The 22724-nt window shown below is 40.1% G+C and overlaps 1 protein-coding gene across 1 annotated transcript in view; it reads right to left on the bottom strand.

Annotated features, from left to right (window-relative positions):
• Window positions 1–22426, bottom strand: part of dnah5l (dynein, axonemal, heavy chain 5 like) — a 29985-nt gene extending 7559 nt beyond the window's left edge. The window contains exons 1-61 of the mRNA XM_057322023.1: window positions 22189–22426; window positions 21948–22036; window positions 21528–21716; window positions 21237–21311; window positions 21066–21140; window positions 20618–20689; window positions 20419–20520; window positions 20126–20312; window positions 19238–19403; window positions 19020–19113; window positions 18619–18717; window positions 18288–18469; window positions 18077–18196; window positions 17626–17827; window positions 17430–17525; window positions 17130–17303; window positions 16899–16988; window positions 16607–16765; window positions 16241–16380; window positions 15833–15984; window positions 15404–15611; window positions 15230–15317; window positions 14757–14877; window positions 14151–14314; window positions 13845–13937; window positions 13482–13685; window positions 13247–13327; window positions 12702–13106; window positions 12436–12554; window positions 12218–12354; window positions 11959–12121; window positions 11766–11877; window positions 11562–11690; window positions 11377–11477; window positions 11207–11305; window positions 10919–11072; window positions 9118–9384; window positions 8844–8972; window positions 8446–8661; window positions 8147–8293; window positions 7878–8050; window positions 7590–7768; window positions 7235–7422; window positions 6937–7131; window positions 6710–6844; window positions 6419–6608; window positions 6121–6338; window positions 5511–5822; window positions 5227–5316; window positions 4785–5021; window positions 4531–4698; window positions 4244–4450; window positions 3680–4009; window positions 3140–3346; window positions 2780–3022; window positions 2513–2667; window positions 1686–2350; window positions 1337–1617; window positions 1037–1252; window positions 674–841; window positions 427–531 (exon numbers count right to left, since the gene is read on the bottom strand). Coding sequence (XP_057178006.1) covers window positions 427–531; window positions 674–841; window positions 1037–1252; window positions 1337–1617; window positions 1686–2350; window positions 2513–2667; window positions 2780–3022; window positions 3140–3346; window positions 3680–4009; window positions 4244–4450; window positions 4531–4698; window positions 4785–5021; window positions 5227–5316; window positions 5511–5822; window positions 6121–6338; window positions 6419–6608; window positions 6710–6844; window positions 6937–7131; window positions 7235–7422; window positions 7590–7768; window positions 7878–8050; window positions 8147–8293; window positions 8446–8661; window positions 8844–8972; window positions 9118–9384; window positions 10919–11072; window positions 11207–11305; window positions 11377–11477; window positions 11562–11690; window positions 11766–11877; window positions 11959–12121; window positions 12218–12354; window positions 12436–12554; window positions 12702–13106; window positions 13247–13327; window positions 13482–13685; window positions 13845–13937; window positions 14151–14314; window positions 14757–14877; window positions 15230–15317; window positions 15404–15611; window positions 15833–15984; window positions 16241–16380; window positions 16607–16765; window positions 16899–16988; window positions 17130–17303; window positions 17430–17525; window positions 17626–17827; window positions 18077–18196; window positions 18288–18469; window positions 18619–18717; window positions 19020–19113; window positions 19238–19403; window positions 20126–20312; window positions 20419–20520; window positions 20618–20689; window positions 21066–21140; window positions 21237–21311; window positions 21528–21716; window positions 21948–22036; window positions 22189–22426 — 10500 coding nt within the window. The remainder of the gene's footprint in view (window positions 1–426; window positions 532–673; window positions 842–1036; window positions 1253–1336; window positions 1618–1685; window positions 2351–2512; window positions 2668–2779; window positions 3023–3139; window positions 3347–3679; window positions 4010–4243; window positions 4451–4530; window positions 4699–4784; window positions 5022–5226; window positions 5317–5510; window positions 5823–6120; window positions 6339–6418; window positions 6609–6709; window positions 6845–6936; window positions 7132–7234; window positions 7423–7589; window positions 7769–7877; window positions 8051–8146; window positions 8294–8445; window positions 8662–8843; window positions 8973–9117; window positions 9385–10918; window positions 11073–11206; window positions 11306–11376; window positions 11478–11561; window positions 11691–11765; window positions 11878–11958; window positions 12122–12217; window positions 12355–12435; window positions 12555–12701; window positions 13107–13246; window positions 13328–13481; window positions 13686–13844; window positions 13938–14150; window positions 14315–14756; window positions 14878–15229; window positions 15318–15403; window positions 15612–15832; window positions 15985–16240; window positions 16381–16606; window positions 16766–16898; window positions 16989–17129; window positions 17304–17429; window positions 17526–17625; window positions 17828–18076; window positions 18197–18287; window positions 18470–18618; window positions 18718–19019; window positions 19114–19237; window positions 19404–20125; window positions 20313–20418; window positions 20521–20617; window positions 20690–21065; window positions 21141–21236; window positions 21312–21527; window positions 21717–21947; window positions 22037–22188) is intronic.
• Window positions 22427–22724: the final 298 nt, after the last annotated feature.

Below are 22724 nucleotides of genomic sequence, written 5' to 3'. Positions count from 1 at the left end.
AATTGGGTCAAAAATGGACAAACCCAATGGTTGGGTTAAATTAACCCCAGCAAATGGTTTATAATTGAACCAACAATGGGTTAAGACAACAAAACAAAGGTTAATTCATAACCCAATGCTTTGGTTTGTCCATTTTTGACCCAACGCTGGGTTGAAAATTACCCAACATCTTTTAGGGTATCTCCATTAACTTTACAGCTCCACATTCTTAATGTATTTTAACAATTGTCTCTCGTTTCTATTTTTTCCTAAACAATATTACTAAATTGAGAACTCCATTAAATCTCCGGAGCTACAAAAGAGCAACAACTGAGCAATGAACATTTTCCTCTGAGGTCATAGGGTTCATTGAAGAACTAATAAAAAAATCATTCTGTTCCTGTATTAAAAAGGTTTAAAGTTAAATGTTGTTCACAGTTGTCTCACCTGTGCATCGTCCAGCTCCTTCTGCTTCATGTCCAGCTGTTTCTGAGCTTTTGCTAGTTCTTGTTGGGCTACGGCCAGACGAGCCTCCTGGAGCTTTAGGTTAGCCTGTCATATACACAGACACAAAAAACAATCCATACAGATGTGAAACTCAAACTGTTATGGTACAGGTTCCTGTGATCTCCCAGTATTCTTATCATATAAAAAAAGTCACAAACGCTAGTGAGTCTGATGAGTTTGATATCACCTTAAGGGGCAGAACTTCTTTATTAATGCTAAAGAACTCCACCATGGCTATAGTCCAGGAACAGAGTCCTGCAACATTCCCACAAATCCGTTTGGCTGATTCCAGGTTATAATCTTCCATTTGCAGATATGGAGTGAGAAGATCAACCTTCTCCTCAGTGATAGAGTCCTTCAACGGAAAAATTTCAAGGAAAATTCAGAATTCAGAGAAAACATGACTGGACACAGTGACAGTCTACATTAACAATACATAAACAATATGATAAAGGGGGTTTCTGCTTGCTTCATGAAGTGTGATGTGTTGTCACTGATGTTTAATAAAGACCTAAAGTGAGATTTGCTGTGTAGTACACTGCTGTCTAACCTTGTTGAAGGACAGCAGTTGACCGAGGAACCCAGGGTTGTTCATCAGTTTAAGAGCTTCGGACCATGAGGGCTTCATGCAGGGTCTCTCGGGGTCGATGGTGACAGAATCCACTCGTCGATCAAACAGTATGAGCACACAGTCCATGATTCTCATAATGAGATGAGGAGGTTTTCCCAGTTTACGCACAGTTGCAATGTCGGCTGGCTTTAAGGTCTAGGAATCACAAAAGGAATTAGGCCGATTAGATGAAAACATGAAAATGAGACATGTGTTTTACGCGAGTTAATAGAGCCAGACCTGCAGCGCAGCCTCGGCAGCTTCTAATGCTGGTTTGGCCGCCTCCAGTTTGGATTTGGCCACCTTCTTTTCTTCTTCTATCTCATCCACGATGGCCTGGGCCTTGTCTTTCACCTTCTGTACCTGAGCCTTCACCTTTTCTGCGGCCGTCGCTTTGCTCGTGACCTCCTGCAGGACTTCATCTGCTTTGACTGAGGCCACGGCCAACACCTTTTCCTTCTCTCTCAGCTCCACACGCAGCTGGTTCACCGACTGCTCGGCTTCCATGAGTCGGTCGAGACCTGCAGAAAATATTGTTATATATATTACGATTTTTTTGTCAATAAACCTGAAAGTCACTATTGCAAACCTGTGTTCATGCGTTCCGCCAGCATCCCCACATGCTCAATTTTCTCTGAGTAAATCGTCTGGTATCCTTTAATAAACGTCAGGTAGGATTTAGGCGTCACGTAGGTCTGACGTCTATAGCGCTGAAAGTATTCGGTACAGATCTCAGTCACCATATCCTGGATCGTTCCCATTGTTTCCACGACGCTCCTCTTCACCTCGTCTGAACATCGAAGAGAGTAGTCGGACAAGAAATGCTCAGCTACGGCCACCAGAGCATCTCGCGGCCATCGCTGGAACCAGTCCACGGTGCAGCCGGAGATGAGTCCGGGGAACTTCAGGGCTCTTGAGCGCAGTTTCTCGCCAACCGGAGAGAAGCACAGAGCCACGTGGAGGTTGCTGCGCACCCTGGACAGGAAGTAGTTGTAGAGGTTGTCGATGGTGGGCGGGCAGCGTGGGAGGTCTCTCTTCATGGCAGGAATGAGACTTTGGGTGATCTCGTCTACCTCGTCCCGAGGAAACAGGTTTGAAACTTCTCCGGATGCCAGCACGTTGTTCAGGTACTCCAGAAAGGCTTCGTCCTTGATGTCGGTGTCTGTGAAGATGAAGGTCACGCCCTTTCCTTCCAAACCTGCAATTCTGTACAGGGCTTTGAGGTCCTCGATTAGATTACTCACATTGTACGTTCTGTAAAAAAAATCGTGGTTGATATTGTCCATTTTTTTTTATGTTGAATAATGAAATTACTTGAGCTGCACAATGAAGAAAGAACCTCAGAAATACAGGTAGACAGTGTCAGAACTGTACCCCCAGGAAGCCATACAGCCATTCAAACCTCAATATTCTCACCGTGTCAGTGTTATTTGAAAGCTCTGGTATCCAGCTATGAAGGATGCAAGTCGAGTGAGAGACTGTTTCCCAGAGCCCCCCACTCCGACCAGTAGGGCATTACCCCGAGGCGTCCGGATTATCCGAGAGATCTTCATTAGGTGGATCATTGCATCCTGCAAGGCCATAAAAAGGTTTTAAATCAGTTGCTTATACAAACAGCATTTTGATCTGATTCTGGAGTAAAATATGACCCACACATTTTTTGTGAGAAACTTTAAGACTAACCTCAAAGAAGACCAGGTTCATGGGTGCTCCTCTGACGGTATCGTTGTACTGTTGTTGAAACATAGACAGGCGCTCTGATAGGGTCTTGAAGAATGGAATGGGTTCGTAGATCTTCGGTGTCTCTGTTTCTGTGTCTTCAGGTTCATCCCCTGTCAGCTCAGGAGCGTCCCGCAGAAAGTCCACGAAATACTCTTCCCATGGCCCACGCTCCAAAAGACCAGGACCATGATCCTCTACAATGATCTGAAGAGCGCAGAACAGAAAAAACACTAGATGATTAATATGTTTAAAAAATGAATCTGAAAGAATTCTATTCCATTCTAATCTATTCTATTGGCTGGTATGATTTAGTTGACACACCTTCTGTAGAATGTCATCAAAAATGTCTTTGTCCTTCTGTTCGATGAAGCGATCAGCAATGACCCGCAAGCACTCATGCTGGACGAGAGAGGCCAGCAGCTGAGGAGTCTGACACACTTCTGATCCCACAGTCAGAATACCCTGCCAGATTCTACTCAAGTCACGCAAATTGAAAATGTAATGGAACTTTGCTGGGGACGGAAGCATCTGAAAACAATCATAATAAAGTATTATTGTAACATTTATTAGTATAACTCAATACATGACTACAGAACCATAACATCACCATTTTTCTGTTTTTATGTGATTGGACTCAATGTATGCTTTATTTACTCTAAGCTCTTTGTTTTTATATGCTGTTTGTATAATAGAATAAAACATGCATCCCCTCGTATGCTGTAGTTTTCTTCATTTTGTACCATACATGTCACATTATGATGAGGTATGTGCATTCTGCTGAACCCATGACCTCACTGTTGTTAAGACCATGCTCTTCGATTTGAGGCAATTACTTATACTTTCATGTCGCCAGATCAGTACCTTAGCTTTGACAGCCTGCCACACTCTTCTAGTGGTTGGTACAAGAGAGGCAGCCAACGAGCACACCTCCTCCGGGAAACCTCTTTCCGGGCAGAAATAACCACTGGCCAGCGTGTGAAAGATTTTGTCTATGGAGGAGTTGGCGGGTAGAGTGCAGTTAAACACACAGAACTTGCGTTTGAGTCGCTGGGGGATGTCATTACGACCACCGCCGGGATGGATCATAGCAGCCACCAGCTGCAGGTCGATGATGCTGATGAATTCCCCAGGCCGCTCCAGGCTGTAGAAACCTCCCTGCTCCATCAACTGACGAACAATCTCATTTGTGATCTGAGAGATGAACAAAATAGAGTTTTAAAACAACAATAGCTATATTAATTTTATATAGTGGCCAAAATGACAGGAACTAATAAAAAAAACATGGATTTATCTAATACTGAGTGGGTGTATACAATGTTAATGTACTCTTTAGCTCAATGTGAAATTCTCTTTAGAATGGAAAGTCTCCAAATACAATCTGATCCATTTCCTACACATTACACTGCAGTGTAAAAGACACCTGACCTGATCGCCCCACTCATTGATAACTGGCATGTTGATGTCATCGATGAAAACGGTCATCTTTTTTCCTGATGGAGGTCCGTAAGTGGTGCCCACACGTTTGTCTATGTAACTCTCTATGGTTTGCTGGAACATGCCAGGCAGGGTGGCAGACGAGAAGTTTAGAGTTTTGATCAGATGTGTTTCCAGGTCATATTTGCTGGTGTAGCCCTGTGGAGGTTTTAATCAAAATAATTAATTACGTTTTATTTAAACAAATATAATCATTAATTATTTAAAATGCAACACACCTTTATCATGACAGTCTTGGCTGTTCCCTGTTCACCAGTAAGCAGGACTGCTTTGCCTTGTTTCATTATGGTTTGCATTAGGAAGTCGGTCCGTATGTTGTCAACATTGGGTACAAGAATGGAGGCGTAGTCAGGAACCATGTCTTTGGGGTAGTGATACTCTGGCACCTAATGATGACATCACAATTTAAGTAGTATGACTAGGCCTCATTTAAAGCGAACATTGGTTGCAAGTCAAAAACATTTTATTTTACCCTTTTGGACCAGAGATCCCATTCTCCAGTCTCATTGACCATAAACTCAAAGATAGTCAGATCTCCTTGTGTACTGGGCAGATCTAGGCTGGCTGAGTGCTGCTTGAGGAACGTCTCCATCTTGGCTCGATCATCCAGTTCCAGCAAAGCTCCAACAGACCACATGACAGCAAACATGAAGAGGCGATTAATGTGAGATCCTTTCAGGAGCTTTTCCTCAACGGCTGGCAGCAGACCCTGTGTTTCAGCAAGAGCAGATCAGTGAGCTGAACACACAATCACTGATTTGTAAATTTACAAACTAAGAACTTAATAAACATCTGATTGGATGAGACATGTTTGTATTGTAAGCCATTATACTGTTAACAGCCCATTTACAACTATGGAATTCATATTGCATCAGTCATTTGTCTAAGGATAATATAGCTTTAGGTGGGTTTACCTGTAACAGATCAATGGTCTGCTTGATGTACATGCACTCCAACAGCTGCATTTTAGGAGAAACCGCAGTGGCGATGAAATTAATTAAATCCTGTAGAAAATGCAGATGTTAAGCATGTTCAAGCAGAAAATAGGAATATAAATAAAGGCATATTACTGCACAGCTAGCTTAAAACAAAGCATTGCATTGACTTTCTTTTATTAATAAGTAGGATTGCAATGCAACACGATATTTCTATGTCAGATACTGAGCATAAAGAAGGTGGCCACATGTCTAGTTGTCACCTGATAGACAGAGTTGAAAGAGGCCAAAAGAAAATCAGCTTGTGTTGCTGGAATCTTCTGCAGCCAGGCCTGCAGGATGGGCTGCCAGTTCAGAACAGATGAGCTCATGAAGACCATGCCGTTGCGGGACACGGTGGCCGGAGATGCGTTGTCTATGTTGTGCGTCTCAAAGACCACCTTGCAACTGGGGGACATTGGGATACGGTCTCCATTGGCCAGGGTGAGAGTCTTGTTGTCGTCTAGGACTGAGTTGAGATTTTCGATCCAGATGGCGTCAACTGGACCATCAAGAATGATCCACAAGTGTTCCCCCTGAGAAATAGTTACTGTGGTGAATTTCAATTTGACAGGATTTCTAAGTACAAGTGAATCTCACAAATGTCACAGAGTTGAAGTTCGGAATGTAGCGAAATGTGTAACTTTGCATGAGCTTGTATTTCCGGTCTGCAGCATTCGCATTTGTATCAATGAAAGTCAATGGAACAAAGAGTGTAGTGTGACCGCATCATTTCCTATTAAACCAAACTGTTGCATTAAAGTAAAGCAGGTTTAATAGCAGGTTTATTTTCAGAAAATGATACAAGATGCTTGTTGACACATAACATCTCACCTTCTTGCCTTTCAGAGTTTTCCTCCACAGCGTGGAGAAGATTCCATCTGTCCAGTCATTTGTGGCTACATCCAATGTACCAAACATCTGGGAGGCTGTGATGGCTTTCGGGTTCATTCGCATTTCTTTGTGAGGATTTCCGCAGTCAGTCATGGCCTTCATTAAAGTGTGGACACATGTGGTCTTTCCTGTTCCACTGGGACCAAGAACCATCATACCTGCACAAACAGAATAAACTGATGGCATTAATCTGAGGGCAAGGAGCTAGAGCATATGACAAATACAGATGAAAACTTACCATGTCTCACTCGTTGGGTCTCATAGAGTTGAACAAGTTTGAGGATCCATGGAGGATGAGCGATCAGCTTGGCTTCTTTGGCTTGTTTGGTGATAGCAGCTTCTAGCTCAGGATAACCTGCATTATCCAGACTGATGCCTGGGAACAGATCATTGATGAGGCTCATGAAGAGCGGCTCATCCTCATCTACCTGCATGAAGGAAGAATTGGGAAGAGAGATGGTCAACCTAGCATTGACACTTATTCTCCTGCTCGATGATATTATTCCACATTCGGATTAATCTAAGTCACCAGTTTGGAGAGGTTCATGTCACGGAGAACTCTCATGACCACAGTCTTCTCTGGCTCGGTTGGATTGGATCTCTTAACTGCTCCAAGAGTCCTCAAAACAGACAAGATGTTCCTCAGACCAAAGTCATAGTGGACCTGTTGAGCAACATTAGCAGGGTCAAGTGTTATTTACATTATGATAAATATTCTTTTAGATATTGTGTATAATATAAATGCATTTTGGTCACCTGTTTAGAAAGCTGTTCCTCACATAGTTTGTAGAGTGTAAAAAACTTGCGGCTGAGAACTTGATTATCGCGAAAGCCAGCACTGGCCAGTTTCACTCTTATGATAATGGCTCGGTCGGGCACCATCATGGCCACCGTACGGAACTGAATTTTTAAGTTCTCGGGCAGTTCCTGGCGGCCCGCATACCCTGGGTTCTGTGAAGTAAAAAAACACAATAAGACAATTTTCCATCAATGCTTCGATGTCACTGGTTGAAAATGTTTATGAATTTGGAGAAAAAATGTCTATTCTCTTTACCATGGTAAGGAAGATACCAAACTCTTTGTCCATGTCTACAACATCTCCATCAGAGAATATGAACTGAGGTTTCTTGTTCTTTTTGCACTGCAGGACGATGTAGATTTGTTGAGCTGCCACAGACAGCACGGGCAGTTCAATGCGGTTGAACTCATCAAAACAGCCCCATGCACCAGACTGGGCTAATCCTATTTGACAAACATTAGAAACAATAAGACTGCACAAGGTCAAAATGATATACTACATTACATACAGTATATGGTACATAAAATACAGTATATACTTTGTAATACATGTAAACAAATAAACAAAGATATCAATATTTCAGAAAGATTAGTTTAGCAATCCACTCCACCTTTATAGATGCGGCCAAGTCCTCTGAAGTCCATCTGGTCTGAGCAATTGAAAACAACGACGTATTTACCCAAACAGCGGCCCATGTCTTTGGTGGTTTCTGTTTTTCCTGTCCCAGCAGGGCCAGCGGGAGCGCCTCCCATACTCATTCCCAAAGCCTGGGCCAATGTGATATAACATCTGCAAGGGACCAAGCAAAAATCTAGCTAAAACATTGCGAGCATCTATTTCATCTCACCATAGTCTCCTAACTAAACCTAAGAATGTGTCAAGCTGCTTCTACGATCACCTATCAGTAAGAGGTGTTATAACCAGACGGTCAGTGCAGCCTAGATATTCATTACAGTAATCAAACTCCACATCGGTGATCTGGATCACACATCTGTCTGTGTCTTCAACAAAGTAGAAGCGAGATTGTTTCTGCCATTCAAAGTCCAAGGGTGACCGAATGTTCATTTGTACCTTTGAAGAGGAGATATGTAAACTTAAGAGTCAGAAGTGCGATACGTATAAAAGCATCTGTTCAGATTAGCATCAAAATTGGAATATAAACTATACCAGTTCATCAAAAATATCCTTCTGGTGGACATGTATGGTGATAAGCGTCTCATATTTGGTTCTGTCCATCTTGGTCAGATCGTGAGTGGTCATGTCAATGAGTTCATTCAACAGATCCAGGAACTTCTTATTAGTAGTTTGCATTATCTGTAAAAGGACAACAAGATACTTAACTCATATCAACAGATCTGTGGAGGAATGTTTTCTTCTTGTTAAACCATAAATATGCAAGGAAAAGCTAGTTAATGATGAAATGTCTAAAATTGAAAAATAACTTAATATAGAAACAAAGTTTGAACCTTTTTGTCCATCTTGCTAAGGCTGAGTGCTTCCTCAGCATCTCTGGTCCAGATAAATTGTATGCCCAGCAGTCCCACTTGAGCGGGGAACATGGACTGGAACTCCACCAGTTTAAAACCCTGGTCATTGATGGACATGTTGGCCTGTCGGATGATGTTGTGAATGGTCTTCTTCACTCCATTCAACAGCAGACTCAGCCATGCTTCTACATTACCCTGTGTATAAGTAATCTTTCAGTATAACAATCTTTTAATTATCAACAGTTTTACAAAATAGTTACGGATTAATGATTTATATACATTTATTTAGTTTTTGTTAAAATTACTTTAGGTTTTATCTTTACATAAGCCATTCATGGATTGGAATTCATATTTAAGCATTAAAAGCAATCTTTTACCTGGGCAACGATTGGTTCGCACAGAGGCACGGTTTCCCCTTCCTGTGACTGAAAGCTAAGAATCTGGTCATAGCTTTTCTCATGAAACACAACTCTGTTGACATTATCGAAAAGGCTCAACAGGTGAACCTTAAAAGACAAAGACAACCAAGAAATGAGGCATGTTGTTTTTCTAATAAATTGAACAATCAAACCAAATTTTTTTACAGGTTGGATTAGTTAATGCTGTGTCACATGGGGCTTAAATTCTCAATGTGAAACAAGAGCCAGGCACCTGTATGGTATGAGAGTCAGAGGCTTGACCCAGAATCTCCAGCAGCACTGGATCAGAGACGAAGAAGAACCGTGGGAAGGCGAGACGTTTATTTTCCAGGTATCCGCTCAGAGATTTCTGACACACTTCCAGTTGTTCCAGCAGGTGCGGAAGTAGCTGTTGAAGTGTCTCGTCTCCGACGCAGCACTGAATCACACCTGGAATCTCATGTGCTCGCTGCATTATCCTCTGCCAGGACTTATCAATGTTCTGAAAGCGTTTCGCCTCCTGTGGAAAAATAATTTTCAGAGGTAATGTTTAGTAATAGCAATTTAGAAATGTAAAAATCGTAATTTAGAAATACAAAGTACTATTAACTAGATTTTAACAATTCAATCTAATTAAAACTGGACTGTTACCATGCAATATTTGCATACTAAAGATCATTTTGCTTATTAAAAAGCATTTGAATTGCTTTTGTGCTTCATATCAGTAGTGCTATTTGTATGATGTGTAAATGAGAGCTTCCCTCAGTCACAATGCAGACAGCAGACAGCCAATCAGCTCATTGGGTTTTGGAACATGTTGTTGGATTTCTGTTACCTTTTGATACTGTAGACCATAAGATTTTGATTACATGCTTAGAACAATACGCTGGTATTGAGGGTACTGCATTGGGATGGTTTAGAAGATCCTATTTGTCTGATAGTTCTTTCTCAGTTCGAGTCGGAGAGATTGTCTCCTCAACTGCCTCTCTCACGTGTGGGGGGATCCCCCAGGGCTCTATTTTGGGGACTATTCTGTTCTCCCTGTATATGCTCCCCTTAGGACATATTTTTAGGAAATTTGGTGTCTCGTTTCACTGTTATGCTGATGACATGCAAATTTATCTGCTTTTGAATCGGAAAGATACTGGCTCTTTAGCGCCACTACTGCATTGCCTTGAGGAAATCAAGGCCTGGATGGCACTAAATTTCCTTAATTTTAATGAAATTATGCTGTTTACGCCGGGTGGTATCTGTGAGTCTTTAGTCTTGGACCATGGAGAACTTAAACCACTTGTGAAGCCCTATGTTTAAAATGAAGGTGTTATCATGGATTGTGATTTTAAACTGGACAAACAGATTAACTCAGTAGTTAAATCTAGTTTTTTCCAATTGAGACAACTCACTTAGGTGAAATCTTTCCTGTCTCCTAAAGACTTTGAAAGAATTTTACATATTTTTAATTCGACTCGCCTGGACTACTGTTATAGCCTATATATAGGCGTTAGTCAGGCTTCCATTTCCAGATGGTCCACAATGCGGCTGCATGCCTGTCGACTGGCACACGAAAGCGGGAACACATTACCCCTGTTTTCGCCTCTCTTCACTGGCTACCGGTCAATTTTAGGATTAATTTTAAGATTTTAGTTTTTGTTTTTAAATCTCTCAATGGTTTAGCCCCTAAATATTTGTCCGATTCAGCCGTATGCTTCACTGAGAGCTCTTAGGTCTGCTGACTATTTGCTTTAGGCTGCCCCTCAGGCTAAGCTTAAGAGTAGGGGTGACCGGGCATTCGCAGTGGCGGCCCCTAAGCTCTGGAATAGCTTGGCCCCTATATTAGACAGACCCAGACATTTGCTGTCTTTAAATCTAGTCTTAAAACTTATTTTTACAGTTTGGCATTTGACACTATGTGAGAGGTGCTTCCATGTATTTACTTATTGTTTTTTTTCTATTGGCTGGTTTTATCATATATTATTTTATGCATGTACAGCACTTTGTTAAACACGTGGTGTTTTTTAAAAAGTGCTTTATAAATAAACTTTGACTTGACTTACCTGAGGCAGTTGTTTGGCAATGTCTCCACCCACAAACACAGCCTCCAGGTAGAGCCACAGGTTCTGTACCGTCAGCCACCTCTCAATCACCTCTGAACTGTTGGACAGCTTCTGCACCCACTGCTGGATGGTGGGCTTAAATGGAGCGTTGTATCTAAAACACGAGTTTTAAAGCCAATAGCCAAATTTACAAAATGGCATATTTGGAACAGTTACTTACATAGAATGTACTTACAAAAAATAATCTTTAAACTGTTGAACAATTATTGGATGGAATTAAGAATTTACCTGTTACTCATTAGGGACCCAAGGACCATAAGACTGTCCTCCATTAGCGCAACTTTCTCAGTGGTGTCCGATCCCTTGAGCAGCAGCTCTCCACGATTCCTGAGAGGACACATTTCAGTCAATTTTTATGACAAATGTATACAATTAAATAACATTGAAAATCTTCTGACCTGAATGAGGCAAAAGTGAACTGGTGGCTGCTCCATTCATTCACCACATCTTTGAGTTTGGACTCAATGTCTCGTTCTTTCACCGCGCTGATACACACATCCTGGTACCCAGATGTTTATTACATACCCTTTTAAGTAACAAATCTGGAACTGGAACTTTATATAACCGATTTGCTGCACAATACCTCAATATCCTCTTTATGTTTCAGCAGAGGTGCTTCCATGACATTGCGAAGACTGAAATTCCCAGATTGCACGTCAAAGGTGTGGCCTGTAATGTCAGCCAAGCGCTGCCAGTGTCGGGACATCATTGCCTAGTATTGAAAACATATGTTAGAGCACAGTTTACACACCTGTTTGTGACTTCAAAGAACTGAGGCTGACTTCACCTTATTGGCCATCATGTACAGTAGAGGACAGGTCTCATTGAAGTCATCAATTTTCTTCTTTAGTTCATTGAATGCTTGCCATTCCTTCAGGGCTGAGGGTAGCTTACGGATCCTTGAAGAGTTTTCAGGTATACAATATTTGTGAACTTCTTAAGACAACCAAGTCAAGTCAAAAAAATGGAATCAAACATACCTGTTCTGCAAATCCAACAGTTCATTATTTATCTTTTCTATGTTGAGGTCGGCCCATAAAATATCATAATATCCAGAAACACTCTCAATGACAGAATTGTACAGGCCGTAAAGCTTGGAGAGAAGAGTGAGCTCTCGTTTGATTCTGTGAAGATCCGGATAATCTAAAAAGAGACAAAATTGAGAGAATGAAAAGACAACACAATGTTTTAGCAATTTCTGGCTATGAAGGATTGAAATAAATATGTTTCGAAAGGCACCGTTAACAGGGAGGCCGAAAAGTTCTTCTCCACTGGACAAGGTGACATATTTCCTCCACAGTTCATCAAACGTGGCCTGATAAACTTGTAACCTGTCACTGGCTTCACGAGGGGGCAAACCTGGTACTCCAGGACCACTACACACACAGTTAAGATAAGGACCATCAATACATGAGATTACATAAAAAAGTCTATATATGTTAACTCATCTGTATTACCAGTTGTCATAGTCAGCATAGAAGTTCTGCACAGCATTCTGGAAGGACTTAACTCCAGAAAGAAGCTCAGCCTTCATTTGAGGTTGAATTTCCACAAGCTTATTCTGGGTTTGGTTGACCTTGAAATTTAAAATACAATAACTCAAAATTACATTTTTACAACCAAATGTCTATGCAACAAAAACCATCGGATGAGACATAATGTTTATGCTTTATGTGTGTATAACAGAACATTACAATAGACTCTTTTAAATCAACTCCCTCACCATTACATTGAGTTCTTTCCAAGTGTAAACCAGCCTATCGATCTTCTCTGCATTTCCATCGCTGAAGAACAGCTCGTGCCGATTGAGCAGGGCGAACGACTCCTCCATCATTCCAAGGATGGCATCGATCCGTATCTCTTGATCTCGTACCTCCCGTAGGGCAGCCATGGCTCCCCTCACGCCATCCAGGTCAGAAATGGGCCTCTGGAGGTGCCTGCTCACCCCCTCCACGAAAGAGCTCAACTCGGTCATGTCTGCAGAGGCCTGCTGGTTTAAAGCTGACCCGAATGCCCGTTTCCAGGTCCGACACTCTTGAGTGAGCGACAGTTTGAGCGAGCTGGTATCGTAAAGGATTGGGCCCACACTGCATGTGTTTGGAAGCTCCTCAATCTGGGACTCGAGTTTCTAATAAAATGTGTGTAGAGGATGCTGGGATCACTCTTAGTTTTTGTGCAGGTGTCTTAAATACAGTACTTAATAATATAAGACCCCAAAGAGGTCATATAACAAATATTTAAGTTTACAGGTATTTAACAAATACATACAGAATACACAGAGAGCTGGCAGCTGAATTCCGGCAGGGATGGGCTGGTCTCCAAAAATGCTTTTACCTGTTCTGCAGGATCCTAGTTCAGGAAAAGATCACAAATATAATTATAATGTTACTGGAGTGAAATTAATATACGGAATACTGTAATATGATGTAAACATTTAGAAGTGGACTATATTTATAGTTCCAAGCAGTAACCGAGTAACTAAGTTAAATATTTATTGAAGTACCTGGTTCCACAGGGCAGAAAACTGAGACAACCCTTCCACAATGTCCCCAACATCTACTCTGAGAGAGGACACCATAGAAGCCAGCTGGCCCAAAGCCTTGTTCACGTCCTTATGATCCGACAGCTGTTTGTCCAGAGGCCTCAATAAGATCGGCTTAGCCACCATATTGTCGTCTCCAAGCTCTCGAGCTGCTAACTGCTCTGTCTGTGGAGTCACAAAAACAGTCTGTTCGTGAAATGTTTCAAATTAATTTTGGGGTCTTGACTTAATTCAAGATCCAAGCACCTATGACAGTATGTCATACTGCAGATGCTGTCAACAGTGTTTAACTTGCTTAAATATAGTTCTGCAGAACATGGTTACCTGCAACTGTTTGTAATGGAGATGGGAATATGTCCAGAGTGGAATATCCTTTGCTGTTAAAAGCACAGTTGTAATAACTTTACCAAGAATGACCTGCTCAACACAGACAACACAGAAATGTTCAGGATTGGAACATTTCTTATTGCTACAGTAGTAAAGGCAAATGTATACAGTACATGTAAATGCAACCCACAAGGAGAATAAAAGTGGACCACAAAGAGTGCAAAACAAAGCATTGTAAAATAACATGCACACTTTGTATTCAGGTATTGATATTGTGCAACTTTCTTGTTTTGTCATCAGTACCTGTATTTCTTCTACACTCGGTCTAAGGACAAGGTTGGGAATGGCCAGTTCAACAGAAGCTTTGAACAAAGGAATCTGAATGGCAGCATCACTTTGAGATGATCGGTACTTTGTGTTTGCCCCATGCAGCCGACGACGCAAAGAATCCAGAGAGAGTTTGGTAGCTTTCAAGAAAAAATGAAAGATAATGAGAGACACAGACATTTATTACAAAATGAATTGAATCCATAATGTATACTTAACTCAGATTCTTGTTCAGACACCTATTGTGATAATATACATTTACCAGGAAGGAAATTTTGGAGTAAACTAGAGTATTCTGCTTTATTTTAAAAACCTGCTAATGTAAAATATCCAAGATGTTTCTTTGAAAAATTCTTAGAAAGAAAGAAATTAGACAACCGATGACAGTAATGCAAGAGTACGGAGTGATGAAATGAACCTATTTTGCTAAATTTGATTTGGCTGTAAATGTGAGCACAGTTGGTGACACTACTGAGATCTCCATCGTCTCTTGCATCTTATTGGAGTGAAGGAAAACAACTGAGGTATTAAAGCGATATTTCTTTCCTAGAAGACTCGATCAACAGAGTATGAGAGTGGTACCTCTGACCAGGGCCTCTGTGTTCCTCTGACACAACTGTCCCATTATGATGAAGAAGGCACACGGCAGACATTGTAGGCAGCGCGTCTTCTGCTTGGCATCGGGATGCAGACACTGCGAGCCCTAAACATGGAAATGCATTTGAGAATTTGCTTTTAGAGACTTATGAGTCCTAAACATGTGCATCAACTTTAACAACAATACAAAAGACATGGGAAGTCTTTATTCTTTTCGAAAGAAGTGTGTCCTCTCAAGCTCTGCAGTATTTGGTGTCAATTTATCTGCAACTTGCTACGCTAGCACAATATTGGGCCCAAAGTTTGATCCATGTGTTCGGCTGGTATAAAACACTTTTCCTGTTTATGCAATTACAAAATGTTAACACACACGCATACATTTGTACGATAAACAATTTTGATACACCACTGAATCTGAATCACTACTTAAAGCAATGGGCCTTGATACAATACAGTACCTCCAAGTTGACCCTTTCTGCAGGTTTCATCTCTCTCTTCAGTTCCTCAATCATCTCCAACATAGAAGATTCCAACTGCTGACTTGAACTGTGAAGCAAACAAACAAATGAATCCTCAAAACCTCCAGTGGTTCATCTGTTCTGAATATGCAGAAGGAGATTCTGAACACTCACATCTTTAGCGTCTTTCTTGCTGCATTGACAGTGGTCTCTGTATTGGTCAGGAAGTCCTGGGGCAGAATTGGCTCTTCCTCAGGCAGTGTCAGTAAAAGGGTGGTGGACATGCTCTTCAGGACACGCTCAATTCGACATTCCAGAATATCCATGGCAACCTTTGATACTTGCTCTAGCTTTCTCAGGGCTTCATACACACCGTCTATAACTGAAACAAAGAGAAAAGTATGTTAGTATATCTGTGCATTCTTTTGCTTAGTTAGGTTTAAGGATTATGACGCTTCTAAAGAAATCCATCCCAAACTGGTTAATATGTTATACACGTTTTTTAGTTGGTGGAACAGCCAGCATATGCAAGAAACCAGCTCAGAGATAACTTCATTACATTTAGGCTAATGCAATTTTATTTTTGAAGTCATGAATGTTTACAGTTGTCAATATTGAGGGATGTCCATGATAGAATGGTCAGTCCAGGGGAGAGGGCAGCTTCCACTTGGTGGATGAAGGGATTCATCAGGGGTTGTAACACACTGGGAATCCTCTTGACGGCTACATCAAAGTCATCCAGCATTTGCTTCAATCTGATCCCAAAGAGATTCTATTTCATTATCCACATTGTATTAACTTTAAATCACAGAATTGTAAATTATATTGAAATACATTTATAATTTATACTGTATGTCTCTGTTTCAAAACAGAAAAGAACCTCATAACGTTAAACATACTTTATTCAAAAACACACTCATACATTTTTTTTAAATCCTACTGTGCAAAAATATGGTGAATATACAGTACATTGTATTTTAAACTACACTAGCGTAGCTTTATTAAACTCACTTGTCATTATGGACCTTCAGCTGATGTTCACTGGCACACATTTTAAGGACGACATCGGGTACATGATAATTAAATTTTTGCATGTACTTTGCCTCATACAATGTCTCCAGGACCAAGGGATCGAGATTCACATAGATCACCTATTGACAATAAATGACATTCAATGTACCATATAATCCATGCAGTAAATTCTTATAATACATCACTTGCATTTTTCACAATACTAAAGTCAGTTGCGATTTTCAGTTCACAGGGATTTGTTTAAAATACGATTTGAAAATTAAATACCTGTTTAGCTAAGGACACAGCAGCCAGGTGTGATCTGGTTTGATGAATGATGAAATAAAACTTATTTAAAATACAAACCTTGGTTGTTGGATGTCTGGTTAGCAGTGAAGCTTTAAGAAAAAACATTTGTCCCAGTTCCATGGCTTCAACCCAATCTCTGTGAAGCAGAACTTCATACTCCAAAAGAACAGCAGCCAGTTTGTTATACGCTCGAATAATCGTCTTCATACCCAGTTTCTAGATGTCAAGGCAGAAAAACTCAAGTCTCAATAGCGTGTTTCTAACTCCAGTAATGTCAAAATACTACAAATAGTTGTGCTTCCAGTTGCATTTTTTTGAAGAGAGAGTGAAACTGATTTGGTAAAATTACCTGTATCATGTCCAATTTGTCTCGTAGAATTAACATTGGCGATTCAATTTTGCGGAACAGGTTATGTGCCCATGCAATTTTCCCAGTGACCTGCAACAGAAAGACTGCATGCTTCGTTGTGTTGCATTGACAGGAGAAAATATACAGTATGTGGGCATGTTTGCATTGCTGTAAGTATTTCACTACAAGATCCAATGACATATCACTGTTTTCGTCTCCCATGGAACTTACAGGAGGCATGCATCGTGGTATAGGGGGATCCCCCTTCTTACTCTGGAAGAGTTTGCGCACATATTCAAGGTCACATTCATATTCCTGTAGAAGAGCCATATACTTCAGGCTGAGGTCCATTTGTCTGCCTACACCGTTGTCAAACTTGGACAACAGTTCAAAGGCCTGCTCAGTCTGTGGGTGGAATAATGTTTAACGGTAAAATGTGATGCTTTCATCTTTCATTTCAACATAGAAGACGTTGCATTACGTTTTGAAGCATAAATACAATTGTGAACTATTTGACACAAATGCCCTTACTGTATGTTTACGTTGAAGACAGGTGTCAATCAGTGACTCTAGGGACTGATACAGGTCCTGAATTTGACCTTTGAACTCTGTGTAATCACGATCAAACTGAAAGAGAAAAAAAGTATTTTAATAGATAACAGATGAATGTCATATAAAACAAAAGACAAAATAAAAGAAAATGGGAAGTGATCTTACTGTACAGTACCTCTAACTTGCGGTGGTCCAGGACATTGTAGGTCTTAGATTTAATGGTAGTCACTATCGTTTGGTAGCGCATGTATGTTTTCTCAATACCCTCAACTTTCATGAACTGCAGGTCTGAGAGATCTTCAAGAGTTCTGGCAATGTCTGCTATCTTCTCCAAACGTTTGCATAATGTGTCAAACTTCCCAAAGATATAATTCTCACTGTTGATATGAAAAAGAAGACAGCGTGTTTAAAAAACGTATAAATGCAATTTCCTTAATTTCCTTAAAATACAAGCTAACTTCTCACTACATAAGTTTTACTATTATTTATATAAACTAAACACACATCTCAATCTTCAATTATTTTAAAAGCAATTGTGTACAATAAGATCAGGAATGTGTATTAACCAAGTTAAAAGAATCAAGTTTGATTTCTGGTATGTATACAGTACTTTAAAGTTTACAGACCTAACTTCAAACTGCAGTTTGAGGGGGTTTTGCTTTAATTCCTCTTTCATCCCGTGGAAGCATTCTTGATACTCCCGATTCAACCGAACACATTCCTTGATCCTCCTGAGAAGCTCCTTTCTAAAGGGTTATACAGTCGCATGTAATTTATTTATTCAAAGTCAGAGCTTCAGATGAAAAGATTTCTAGCGCCATTTGATATCAGCCTGACCTGTCCAAGTCCCAGACCTTCGCCACCCCTTGGCAGAGATAACGCTTAGAGGTGCTGACCATCTGATTAGTGATCTTCACAAAGAGTGATGTCATGTGTTCAGAGGTGTTGTAATATGGGGACACAGTGTGGACCATGAGTATGCTGTTCATTAGTTTGGGAATGTGTTCCAACATGGTGGTCTGAAGAAAACAAACAGCCAGTTTTAAAAATAATTGTATTAAGTATTATGTATGCAAGAGACACAAACAGATCACTAATACTGAAACCATTTAAAGCTGCTGTTTATTAATTTATAGTGAACGGATAATAGGCCCTAATTGAAACTTACTGGACCAGACTTTTCCAAAAGTTCAAAGAACTTCTCCAGAGTGTACAGATACTTCACATTACTTTTAGCCTCATTTGCCACAATTGTGATATTTTTGTCCTACAGACAGAAAAACAACAAAATATAAACAACATTGCAATGGTATTTACAATACATGTGAGAACATTTTGATTTACTCATGTAACACTGTTCAAACATTTCACTGATACTTTGCGGTGTAAAATACACAGGCACAAGATATTTTGGAGACTAATGACACTAACAGAGGCAACCACAGAAATAAAAGAACACTAGAATATTAAAGTGAAAAGCTTATATAAAAGATAAAAGATAATATTGTTTATACCCCTGTCTATTTGACTTTAATTACAGCAATACAACAAAAAATTGACTGATCTCACCAATTCTATCCATTGTTTTATTGTCTTGGACTTGGCCGCACTCAATATACCAATAACTTTATGCACGTAAGGGTTTTTGATTTCTTCCAAAAGGCTGAAAACACACATATACACGCACACACAGCAAGTTTAACTGAACATGTAAACAAACCAAAATGACATTTCTAATGGTCACTAAATGAAGATCTTGCTGTTTTTGAATGAACTGGCTCTGGTACCTGTTGAAGGTGATCATTCTGCACTTCCAGTGTTCTATTTCCGCTGAGGGTCCGATGTCATCCGATTCTCTCCTGATCTGCTCGCTCTCCATCAGCACATGTTCTATCTGCTTGGCCCAGTGTAACAACTGTTCTTCCAGACTTTCCACCAACTCAGAGTTATTCACTTCAAGCCAAAGCCAACAAAAACTAGGGTGAGGGCTGGTTTATTATTGTCACAAGAAAGGTTATTGCTCACTGAAAAATATAAGCATTTAAAAACTGAGTAGCCTGAGTCAGTTCAGTTAATATTTGAAACTTTCAGTCACAGGTGAGCACTGGCTCACTGTCTCTAAAAGTAGCATAAAATCAATTACCTGTTAAAAAACAGCATATGCTGGTTTGTGCTGGTTTAAGCTCATCATTTGCTGGTTTTATCTGGTCATGTGCTGGTCCTGAGCTGGTTTAGGACCAGCTTAAACCAGCACATGACCAGCTTAAACCATCACAGACCAGCTACCATGCTTCAAAACCATTTCAACAGGGTTATGAAATCTGTGGTCAGCAGCAGGAACATTCTGCAAGAGTCTTCATTCCACAAATAAAAAAACATTATGGCATATTGTTAAGAAAATATAAAAATAACTTGAGCTTACTTCTTCAGTTGCTGATTCTAAACACACATACTACAGTATACCACATTTTTCTTGACTTACCACTTTTAAAATTGGGAAAAGTGAGCATAAATACATGAGAAATTAGTAAGCATGCATTTTCAGCCTTGCTTAAACATCATGCAAAACATCACACCAAAAACTTAAGCCCCAACTTTGATATCAGTAAAAAAAGTTCAAAGGTGAGGGTTTTCACTTTCTTTTATTGGGTATTATTGGCTTTTATTGGCTTTACCTGCACTGATACCATCTGCAGGTGTCTTTATGTGGCTCAGATCTGAGACTGATGGGAGGCTGTGAAGCTGAAATGTTTCTTCTGTGTTTCTCAGCAATGAAGAAACGGTACAGGTGAACTTATCCACTGAACTCAGGAAGTCTTGTATGTGTGTGTCCATTTTACCCTGTTTTAAAACACCCCAGTCCTGAAACAAATTATTGATATATTGTAATTATGATTTATGCACTATAGTATCTAACCTTTCAGTTCCAATAATCCACTTTACCACATTACTTCAAGGAATCATATACCTCTTGTGCCTTTATTGCTGGGTTCATGACTTGGGTAAAAAGAAACTTCAGACTGTGCAGAATGTTCCCCTCTGAGCAGTTTAGTATACCAAAATTCACCTCCTGCAGAGAAACAATTGTCAGAGGACAATTAAGTGACCGACAGACAAAACAGGTCAAGGTCAGCGGGACACTCAAAATAAGCAAACACCCGACAGACCTGGGATATGTTTGCAGTTGTTATGGCCTTGCTCGTGCCTCTCAGGAAAAACAAACACTGCCCGGTTAGAGCCTGCAATAAATATAGATCAGAAAGAGTGACACGCTTCATTGTTTTTCTCCTTAGCAACAAGAATATACAGTACAGTATAGTTACCGTCATTTAGGACATGTTTTCAATTCAAAGCGTCTTAAATTACATTACTTGCAGAGACACTCACTTGTCCTGTATTACGATCATATAAACCTGATAGTATAAACAAATCAGTCATCCAATATTGCCATTCCCTGACTTTAAAACCAGCTCCTATAGCTGGCTTCATGCCTCCTGCCATGGACAGAGGGCAGTAAGCATACTAAGATTATTTTCCAATGAATCTTCCCCTTACTAGTTGTTAAAAATGTTTGTTACATTCAAATGACATCAAATGCCACTAATGCTGGCGTACCTCGGCAGAGAATGTTGTGATAAACAGTTTCTTCTGTCCAGTGGATAGATTTATGGTGTCCATCCAAGAGTTGGACTATAGAGAAGATGCATATAGGCTTGTTATTAGGATGCTGGAGAAATGTTTTAGGGTATTTGTCTTTCATATTCACCATCAAGATGTGTTTTTTACCGATTGTACAACTTGGTAGAAGAGCACCAGGCTTTTCGAACCATTGGCTGAGAAGAAATCTTCAATCATGAAGAACTGTAGAACAAACAATTTTAGAGTGACAAAAAGCTTATATGTTAAAATGCCTTTACAATACCTTAATACACATTTCATTTAAATACAAATGTTTGTATTTGAGATAATTAAAGTCTTATATTATCACAGATACACACATTTGTATGTATATGAAACAGTGATGATGTAATTTTGAGGATCTCAGCATTAAGGCCAATAGGATCATATTTTGCTCACCTTGTCATCAGAGATGATAGCCTCCTCGACTTCCACCTCCTCCAGGCCGATCCCATAAGCAATCTTAAAGATGAGGTACCTGTGTCGGCCATCGAGAGCCGCTCTGCGTTCCTCCTTAAGAGCTTTAAGCTGTTTAACCTTCTCCTTGTGGGCTTCGTTTGACAGTATCACAGAACGCTTACCCGATACCTAAGAGAAAAGAACAAGTCAAGCCAAAACTACGAAAGACTGCTACACGATTTGATATGCATAGGCCTATATTGTACTCACATACATATATATTACGCACATAATTAACTGAACAGCTATACAGTAAATTAAATACATACTCAGGTGGCCTGTCCACTGATATGTTGATGGTCAAACATCTAGTATGATGGAACCCAATAATTAAGATCAATAAAAATAATAAATACTCACAGCAGTGTTAACAGTGGTAGATGTGGCAGCTGAGAAGGGTGTCTGTTTGAGGCTTGTTTTAGCTTTTATTCTCGTGTGTCCACTAACATCTATGTGCATTACAAATCAGGTAAACAATACAGTGAATTGTACATAGCTACACATAAGATAAAAACGTTATGCAAAAGTATACACTCGCACACACACACGCACACACACATTTCTATGTAGATGTCCACGCATACACAAAATGAATTCATACCCGTTTCTGTGTTAATTAGTGGTGGTTTAACTTCCAGGTCGGGATCTGGGGTTGGGACAGTGTTAGCATCATTGCCTTTCTCGTGTGTACTGCTTTCCTCCATTAATACAGAGCTTCGGTTCTGATCCAGGGACAGTTCAGGTTCTTCTGATCCAGGATAAACTGCCCCATCCTCCACGTTGTTTCCATTGGTGGGGGAGGAGTCTTCATTTTCACTCAACATTAATTTTTCTGACATCTTTCTGATTAGATTCCTGTGAAATAATTCAATATTAAATGAGTTTATAAATGCCAAGTCAACCGAATACTAACCCCACTCATACCAGAGTCAGACATTTAAAACGTTTGTAAAACTGTTTGGTATTTTTTGAACGTCAGCTGATAACCGTTACTCAACAAACCAAAATATTAACCGATAAACTTGAATAAATTAAGTAAAAACGGATGACTTAAAGCAATTAAGATTTGCTTTGCTGTTGAACACAAAAACTATAAAAGACAGTTAAACGACGTTAAACTGTCAGTGAAGTTCAAAA

Source organism: Triplophysa rosa, linkage group LG23, assembly GCF_024868665.1.
Source record: "Triplophysa rosa linkage group LG23, Trosa_1v2, whole genome shotgun sequence".
Classification (NCBI taxonomy): domain Eukaryota; kingdom Metazoa; phylum Chordata; class Actinopteri; order Cypriniformes; family Nemacheilidae; genus Triplophysa; species Triplophysa rosa.
The sequence above is the reverse complement of the archived record's forward strand: the minus strand, read 5'-3'. Positions and strand labels throughout refer to the sequence as shown.